At 42.4% G+C, this 9,965-nt stretch overlaps 1 protein-coding gene across 1 annotated transcript in view; it reads left to right on the top strand.

Annotated features, from left to right (window-relative positions):
• The first annotated feature begins 360 nt into the window (after positions 1 to 360).
• The window catches only part of Ddah1 (dimethylarginine dimethylaminohydrolase 1), a 149,857-nt gene continuing 140,252 nt past the window's right edge, over positions 361 to 9,965 (top strand). The window contains exon 1 of the mRNA XM_070007490.1: positions 361 to 787. Coding sequence (XP_069863591.1) covers positions 485 to 787 — 303 coding nt within the window. The 5' untranslated portion in view covers positions 361 to 484. The remainder of the gene's footprint in view (positions 788 to 9,965) is intronic.

Raw genomic sequence — 9,965 nt, 5'->3', positions numbered from 1 at the left:
CCGAGCCCTAACAGTCCAGAGTAGGGCACAGGCCACGCAGCAAGTCCGCGGCGAGGGGCTGGGAGGAGGGTGGGGAGGGTCGATGGGCGGTGTGCACCTGATGCGGACAGAGCACGGATCGCGCTAGGTCAGGGTAGGGGTGGTTTGATTGTTAAGGTGCCCCACCCGCGCGTATTCGGGGGGGGGGGGGTCACTCTACTCCTAAAGCGCTCGCGATGACAACTCCTGCCCCGGTGGCCGCAAAACCCCGGAGCGCCGGAGTGGGCGCACGGGCCGGCGCCCGGAGCTCTGGGCATGCTCAGTCGCGCGGGCAGGGCTCCGGCTCCGGGCGCGAGCCGGGCTGCTGCTCCTGCACCACATTCATCCTCTGCCAAGAGGAGCAGCCGGGCGCTCTAGGCTCGGCGCGCGCCGTTCGCGGGAAGACCCAGCCGCCGCGCCGCCGCCGCCGCTCGCGCCCGGACCCCCCCGCGGCAGCCCCGGAGCCATGGCTAGCCTCGGCCACCCTGCCGCCTTCGGCCGGGTCACGCACGCCGTGGTGCGGGCGCTGCCTGAGTCCCTGAGCCAGCACGCGCTGAGGCGCGCCAAGGGCGACGAGGTGGATTTCGCCCGCGCCGAGCGGCAGCACCAGCAGTACGTGGGCGTGCTGGGCAGCAAGCTGGGGCTGCAGGTGGTGGAACTGCCGGCCGACGAGAGCCTCCCGGACTGCGTGTTCGTGGAGGACGTGGCCGTGGTGTGCGAGGAGACGGCCCTCCTCACCCGGCCCGGGGCGCCCAGCCGGAGGAAGGAGGTGAGTGCCCGCCGGGGGCCCCCCGCCACGCCAGGGGCACCGCCCTCCCCGGCGCCCCCCCCCCCCCCGCGGGCGGCCGACTGGCCGGGGCCCCGGAGGGTGGGGGGCAGCTAGTTCACAACTTCCCGTGGAGAGCCGGGAGGGCGTGTGCACCGTGTGAGCGCCCACGGGAGGGGAGGGGGGCGCCTTGTTCACACCTCCGGGCTGTGGGGAGAAGAAGATCCTCGCAGGTGTGAACCTGCCCCCTCGGGCAGGTGGATGGGTCGGGGAATCCATCTCAGGAGCGTTTTTTTTTTTTTTCATTTGTAGCAATTAAATGGCGAAGACCATGCCACTCTGCGTGTTTCCTGGGGAGTGGGGGCCGACGGGGGGGGTGCCCCTCAGGTGGGAGGGTGGAGTTCAGGGCCCCCTGCAGGGGTCAGCGCCAGCCGGTGACCGTGACCTCTCCTCCTCCCCCCAGTCCTCCCAGGTGCTCTATGCTGGGCAGGAGGATGACATAACATGGCGTTGGTGCCAACAGACCTGGGCGTCCAGAGTTAGTTTTCAGTGAGTCCTGAAGAATGAATTTAAGGAGACTGTTTTGTCGATGAGCTGTGTGAAAAGTGTGTGTGAAAGAGCTGGATTACAAAAGCTGCACACACTCGCTCGCTCACTCTCTCTCTCTCTCACACACACATGCTCAGCTGTTTTGTGTGTGTATTTAATTATAAATGGTGGTTTACCAAGTTCCATAATTTATATTCTATATTTTTAACTTCCAGTAATGGAGAAGGGGGTGTGTGGAGTGTGTGTTCGCAGTGGATAGTGACTACTTTAAGATATTGCAGCTGGTGCAAATGGCTATGATTGTTTTAAACATAATGTAGGTTAGTGGGGGAGAGAGAAATAAGAGTAAAGTTGGATTTCAATATGTCACCTGGCTCAGGATTCTTCTTACTGATGCTGGGGACCTATGGCATTTCAAGGTGGAGGTGGTCTCTTTCATATCTAGAGGTTAAGGGGTGTGGGTTGTTGTTATTGTTGTTTGTCTGTTCAGTTCACACTGGAAGTGTCTCATAGAGCTTCTAAGTAAAATATGCTTGTCTTTACTACTTGGATGGTGGAACCCTACAGGATCCCAAAAGAAGCATCTTCCATTTGTTTCTCACTGAGATTATCAGCTATGTAAGCAGGAAATCAGAAGAGTAAGAGGTCTCATCCTCTTAGCCCTATTATTTCTTGTCACCCTTTTCTATCTTTGAGTGTGTGAAACACCCTCCTCTTACTTTAACCTGATAAGGAATGTCTTCATTGTGTTCTAGGCCATATGGTAGAGCAGTGGTTTTCACTGAAAACAGTAAAAATGGGTTTCAAACCCTTTCAAAATGGTGCTCATTAGAAAAGAGTAGTTTAATGCCTACTTGAGACTCTCACTCACTTATTCATTCATTTGATTTTATCCCTATAATAAAATCTTCTAAATATTGGTCTTCCTGTTATAAGATGGAGCAGTGATGTGCCTGTACTTCAGTCTACATTTGAAATATCAGAATGTGGCTTTATACTAGGATCAACCCATTGCTAAGCTGTTTCTTTTTTTGTGTGTCTCTCCTCCATTGCTAAGCAGTTTCTCTCTCTCTCTCTCTCTCTCTCTCTCTCTCTCTCTCTCTCACTCACACACACACACACACACACACACACACACACACACACACACACACAGATATAGGCACATTGGTCCTGTGGCTTGAACTCAGGGCCTGGGCACTGTCCTTAAGCTTTTTGCTTGAGGCTTTCACTCTATCACTTGAACCAGAGCTCCACTTCAGACATTTTGGATGGTAGTTTCTCGGAGAAAAGAATTTCGTGGATTTTTCTGCCTGGCCTGGTTTTGAACCACAATCCTCAGATCTTAGTCTCCTGAGAAACTAGGATTATAGGTGTGAGCCACTGGCTCAGGTGGTTTTTTTTTTTTTGTTGTGGGTGGGGTTATGTTGTTGTTTTTGCCAGTCTGGGGCTTGAACCCAGGGGCTGGGCATTGTTCCCGAACTTCTTTTGCTCAAGGCTAGCACCCATCACTTGAACTACAATGCCACTTCTGGCTTTTTCTGTTTATGTGGTACTGAGGAATTGAACCCAGGGCTTCGTGCATGTAAGGCAAGCACTTTACCACTAAGCCACCTTCCCAGTCCTACTGATGGAGTTTTGTTTTTTTTCTTATGCAGGAGATTGAACCTCGTGTGCATGAAAGGCAAATATTCTACTACTAAGCTATTTCCCCAATCCCAGAGGTCAACATAATATAGCAGGGGTAGGAAACCTTTTTCTGCCAATGGTCATTTGGATATTTATAACATCATTGGATAATACAAAAGGATCAGTACAGGCAGACTGACAGAAAGAATCTGAGAATCATCCATATTTCTCTTGTCACATTTACAAATTATTTCTTGGACTTTATATTGTACTCAGGCTAGATGTTCCCTACCTCTGTTGGATAAGATTATTAGTTTGGATCAGCTCCACCACTTCAGTTCTGTGACCTTAGGGAAATTGTCCCTTGCCTCAGTTTTGTTTTCTTTGGCTTTGCATAAGACTATCTGTTGCACAGACTGGTAATAAACTTATTGATCCTCCTGAAATTCACAGTCAGAACACTTATGAATGTTGACTGTTGTTATTCACTTAACAATGATGGGTCAGGAAAAAGTGACTCTGAATAAGAAATGGGCTGTTCATAATGTTAGTGACAGTTCTGCTTCTCAGCATAAAGGCAAGATATTTTCATGCTTTGAGTTTCATCCTAGAGTGTTATGTGCCACTGCCGTCAGCTTGGGTCTCTGTCTGATCTCACCTCAAAGCATTTTTCTTATTCCATATGATCTGGGTCACAGGATAAGGAGGCTTTTCAGTCACAGAAAGGATACCACCCATCTGTTTTGGGTAAAATGCTTCTAGAGAGCAGGGCTGTGCTGGATAATGCATTTTGAAATCTCTCAGCATCAGATTTCGAACTTGGTAGGTATTGATATTTATGAATGAATGGATGGATGGATGAATGAATAAATGAATGAAATGCTGAACAGGCAAGCTGATTATAACTTCAGGGTCCTCTTTGGATTGAGTTAATTCTTTTCTTGTCCACAGCAGCTAAGGAATTATTTTAAGATTATTATCATCAATTTCCCTGTTTCCTCTCTTCACTCTCCATTTCATTCGCACACTGTAGCCAACTTGGCCATTTTAAAACTCTGATTCTGCTGACTAAAATTCTTGCAGGGACCCCATTGAGCTTAGATAAGCTCATGGAGCTGGGCTATTTTCCTTTCCAGCTTGAACTTAATCTCTGTCCCCACTGAAGCCTCTGCAACACTTGGCTTATGCAAGGTTCTTTCTTTCAGGCTCATCATACTATTATTGCCTTTCTGGACACAGTTTTCCTTTTTCTGGGACCTCTCTCCTCCCTCCTTTCTTCCTTTTACCTGGCTGTCCTATTCATATTTCAGTTCCCAGCTAATTTGTCATTAATTGCATTGAGCTAACATTTATTGGGTACTTGCCATTTGCCACAAACAGCCAGATTTGTGATATGCATTTCATTAATGTTTGTATCACCTCTTTGAGATCAAGACACACATTACTCCTTTCTTAAAGCTGATGACACTGAGGCTTACAGATGTTTAATACATTAGCCAAGATTGTGATACCCAGATTTGAACTCAGGCTTACAGAATTCCAAAGCTGTAGTCCCACCTTCCATTATTTTAGACCTTAGCTTTCCCAGCACAGGAGGATTCTCTTTTCATGAGCTCCATTAACTCTCAATACTTCCTCTTAGAGTGATATTTCTTATACCATATGGTATCTTTCTGTTTATTGCCTGTTTATCTTTCTGTGTCCCTCACTACTATGTGAAGGCAGGAATCATGTCTACATTGGTACACATTTTATCTCCAAAGTTCTTGCATACAACAGGAAAACAAAATATTTTGTTGAACAGATGTTTCCATGATTTCAGAGTTCCAAAGTTTTATTATGGATGTTGATGGTTTATAACTTTAGCTCTTTCCTGAATTGTTACTATTGTTGTTTTTGTTTGTTTTTATACAAATCTTGAGCAGTTCTTTCTTAATCAAAATATTGTGCTATTTTAATGACATTTTTCCTTGGAAGAAAACTAAGAACCAAATTTAAGAAAGCACTCTAATGAAATTCCACCACCTCAGCAGCACCTCCAGAAGTTTATAGTACCTAGGCCTTGTGTCTAGAAAATTTGTTTTAGTGAAGGAAACTGCATATATAGAAAATCTGTAAATATGTGTCAATTGTCTAATAATTCTGTGTCTTAAGGATTATGAGTATTTTAATATCTTTAGTACTCTGAAAACAAATAAATGAGACTGGAAAAGTATACGATATTACAAGTGAATCCTGCTTATTTTTAGGGGGAAAATCAACTTTTAAATGCCAAGTCTTGTAAACAAATTATCTAAAAGCTGAAATAGGACATGTGACAGGCTATGAGGCTCTGGTGTTTTAAAAATTATTTAAAATTTTGTACAGATAATGCATTGCATTGTACCAAGTTCAGAAAGTGTAAGAGTTTAGTGAAAGTCTCAGCCCTAGCCGGATGTTGGTGGCTCATGCCTGAATCCTAGCTACTCAGGAGGCTGAGATCTGAGGATCACGGTTCAAAGCCAGCCCGGGCAGGAAAGTCCATGAGACTCTTTATCTCCAATTAACCATCAGAAAACTGGAAGTGGTGCTGTGGCTCAAGTGGTAGGGTACTTGCCTTGAGTTGTAGAGCTGAGGGACAGTGCCCAGGCCCAAAGTTCAAGCCCCACACCAACAACAACAAAGTCTCAGCCCTGTTTCTACTCTTTCAGCTAGTTACTTACTACTACCATTTTAAAACTCTTTCCTTCAATACCAAATAAATGATTAACTGACAAAGCTTACTTAAGCAAAATTGTGAAATGTATCCTATGTCCTTTTGCCCTTCTTTAAGAGCAATTTTCTCTTTTCGCAGTTATCATGTAGTTATATGTGGAATAATTCTGTCTAGGAGAAAAACTACCAAAGCACCTTTTCACAAAGTGATAATAACTTTAATTATTCTGCCCTTGATCATTTTCATTTTTAGACACTTCTTTAGGAAGAAGACAATGAATAGCACGAAGTCATAAATCCTAGAAGCAAATTAGTCATCAAGCTGGAAGATGGGGACATAAATGGAAAGAAGTGAGCAGTATATAATTGGGTAGATAGGTCTCCTTTTATTTGAAAACAATTATTAGCACTTAGACATTTTGGTCCTTGGTTTATTCTTTGTTTGGAAAAAAAACTTGACTATTTAAGTCCCTGAGAATGGTAAACATCAGGATTGTGCTGGAAAGCAATAACTAATATATTCCAAGTTTCTGAGTGTGTGAATCCTAGAAGATGATATTATTTTTAGCTCTATTTGAAAGATAAGAGAACTGTGTTTCAGGTAACCAAGGTTAAATAACTTGACAGAGGTCACACACAAGTAATAAGTTACAGAAATGAGATTTTCATTGAAATGTAAAGGTCATTTTTTTGTTTGAAATGCTTAATGCCAGTTGAGGGTAATCCTTAGAATATTAAATAGATGCATAATAGCCTCGTGAAACCCATTTTATACCTGATGGTATACTAACATGTTAATTTAGCAGTTTCACTTCCCTTATGTCATAAGTGAGAAGAGATTATTTTCATTTTAGTTTTTTTAAAAACACAGTAATTTGATCATTTGTATGGCCATCCTTACACCTAGACATAATTTATGCATAATTATCTCATTCACCACCAGAGTGGCTTGCTTATTTATGTATTTCTTTCTTTTTCTTTTTTATTTTATCTTTATTGAAAAGATGAAAAGATGATGAGCTGGGGGGGGTGGTTACAGTTACTTAAGTAAGATAATGAGTACATTTGTTTTTTAAACACTGTTACCCATCCCTCATTTTCTTTCTCTTACCCCTCCCAACTCCCCTTCCTCCATCCAAGTTGCAAAGGTATTTATGTTTGTATGTATGTATTTGTTTATTTATGTAGTTATTTAGATTTTTGCCAGTCCTGGAGCTTGAATTCTGGGCCTGGGCACTGTCCCTTGACTTTTGTGCTCAAGTCTAGAGCTCTCCTACTTGAGCCATAGCTCCACAGCTGGCTCTTTTTGTGATTAATTGGAGCTAAGAATCTCATGGACTTTCCTGCCCAGGCTGGCTTCAAAATGAGATTCTTAGATCTCAGCCTCCTGAGAAGCTAGGATTACAGGCATGAGACAACAGGGTCTGGCTTATTTTATTTTTGTGATAGAGTCTTGCCATATAGACTAGGCTGGCTTTCAACTCTTGATCATCAGCATCCTAAGTGCTGGCATTACAGATGCATATCCTAAACCATAATTAGAAGTTGCTTTGTGCCCTGGGTGGAAAGGGAATGTGCCGGAGGCTGTCACATGGCAGCAGACAACAGTTCTTGATAAATCATCACCTCCAACTGGTTATAACAACTGCTCCTTGTCAGGATGTTTCTTTTTCAACTCTTCTGCATGGCCTTGGCAATAACAGTTGGAAATTGATGTGTCTCAGAGACTGGGATGTATCCAGTAATGTAATTTTGAATGCCTTGAAAATTAAGAACAAAATGATGAGTGGGGAGTGACTTCTATTAGACACTATTAGCTGAAAATGAGTTTTCTGCAGAGATTCTTAAAATCATTAGGGAATGATTCTAAGACTAAGAAGACAGAGCTGGATCCCTTATAACTCTGATATGCTGGAAAATTGCCTTTGCATGTATTTAAATTCTTATTAAGTTCAAATTTCTTCAAAATTAGTTTCATTAGAGTATTGGGAGGCATCTATCCACAGAAAAATCTACCTAAGACTTTGGAACATACATGTTATCCTCACACTGCCTTGTGTTCTAAGTGTACTATTTGTGGCAATTTTATAACCCCAATATAAATTTTGAAATGCATGCTTTAAAACGAGTGCTGGTTATTATTTCTTTTGTTGTCCTCTTTTATTAACATCTATTACCACTCAGAAAGCCTCATTTTCTGAATAGCTATCTGGTATGTAACACTTTCCCTTATCAAAGGAGTATTATAATTAAAGATAAAATAACTTAAAACTTTATTGAGAAAGGATTCATTAGTATCTTATGCAGCACACAGTGCATTATTCACCCTAACAAGTATATAAATGTTTATTTACTGTAATTGAAATCCTCTGACTTTCCATTAGAATACTCATCTGACCTTTGAAGTAAGCATTCATTGCTTTTCTCTAGCTGATATTAAATAGTCAGTCTGTCAGACTGCTCACCTCGTTTCATAAGCAGACATTTTTTATCCACATAGACAAGCAAGAGTCATCTCAAGCAAACAACAAATCCCATTTTTAAATGTGTGCCATATATATATAATGCCATCCTAATTCACTTTGTCAATGTCAAGTAATTTAATAATGTCGAATATCTTCCTGAAGCTGAGTGCTGAAGACGCAGTGGTACCACATAAAAAGAAATAAATCACCAGATTTTACACTTCTGCTTTTATAAGCCTATATTGTTCAGTCAAATGTGACTACATAAGAAATTCAAATGGCAGGGTACAAAGAATTGTAAGATTGGCTTAATTTTCCCTGGAAGAAAATCATGTGGACAAAAATCTGTGACTCTGAGCTGGGTGCTGTGGCTCATGCTTGTAATCCTAGCTACTCAGGAGGCTGAGATCTGAGGATCACAGTTCAAAGCCAGTCCAGGCAAGAAAGTCCGTGAGACTCTTATTTCCAATAAACTACTAGAAAAATGGAAGTGGCGCTGTGGCTCAAGCAGTAGAACACTCACCTTGAGCTGAAGAGCCCAGGGACAGTGCCCAAGGCCAGAGTTCAAGTCCCACAACTGACCAAAACAAAACAAAACAAAACAAAACTCTGACTCTGTTTAGGTTAGCAAATGAAAGGGAAACAACATTCAATCTGTTTTAGGAGCATGATAGACTTTTAGGTGAAAGTTGTCATTTCAGTGAAGATCTATACATCAATATTTTGTTTGACTTGAGTATGTAAAAATAAAGACAACTTTGCCTTATTAAGAACATTTTTGGCCGGATGCTGGTGGCTCATGCCTGTAATCATAGTTACTCAGGAGGCTGACAGTTCAAAGCCAGCCTGGGCAGAAAAATCTGTGAGACTTTTATTTCCAATAAACTACTCAAAAAAGCAAGACGTGGCACTGTGGCTCAAGTTGTAGACTGTTGACCTTGAGCAAAAGAAGCTTAGGGACAGTGCCAAAGCCCAGAGTTCAAGCCCCAGGACCAGCCAAAAATTTTACTTTGAATCCTTTATTGTATTGGGGTTTTTCTTTTTCTTTTTGGTTTGTTTGGGGGAGGGGAATTTGGGGGGGGTACTAGAACTTGAACTCAGCACCTGACAGTATCTCTAAGCATTTTTACTCAAGGTTAACACTCTACCAAGTTGAACCCCAGATCCATTTCTGGCTTTTTGGTAGTTAATTGAAGATAAGAGTTTCATGGACTTTCCTGCCCTGGCTGGCTTTGAACTATGATCCTCAGATTTTAACCTGAGTAGCTATGAGTAATTACAGGGATGATCCACAAGTGCCTGTCTTTTATTATATTGCTTAAGAAATATTAATGTTTTCTTATTTTGTTTAGCCCTATAAGTTATTGGTGTATTCATTATTAGGCAATCACTTTCCTCCTGGGTCCATAATTTGCCATACTAGAATGCATCATACAAACCTGACATACTGTGGTATATACATTACCTGTTTTATCTGTTGTTGAGAAGGTAAGAAAAACTTAATTTCTATTTGGTGTCAAAATGTATTTTTATTCACAAATGTCTTTATCTTGGTAGTAATCAGCTCTGAATCTCATGCTAATATAATCAAGGGCTGTCTGAACTGAGAAGGCATCTGTAATTATGGTTTGAACATCCTACTTGCTACAGGAGGAGGATGGTGTCTGTCACAGCACTATGGAGGGGGGTATGGAAGTCAGAAGACTGATTTTGATTTCTGAAATGATATTAAGAATTAATATTCGCCAGGCACCAGTGGCTCATGCCTGTAATCCTAGCTACTCAGGAGGCTGACATCTGAGGGGCGTGGTTTGAAGCCAGCCAGGGCAGAAAAGTCATTATGA

The sequence above is a fragment of the Dipodomys merriami genome, unplaced genomic scaffold (assembly GCF_024711535.1).
Source record: "Dipodomys merriami isolate MVZ:Mamm:240054 unplaced genomic scaffold, mDipMer1.0.p SCAF_7, whole genome shotgun sequence".
Classification (NCBI taxonomy): Eukaryota; Metazoa; Chordata; class Mammalia; order Rodentia; family Heteromyidae; genus Dipodomys; species Dipodomys merriami.
Note: the sequence above shows the minus strand (reverse complement) of the source record. Positions and strands in the feature narration are given on the sequence as shown.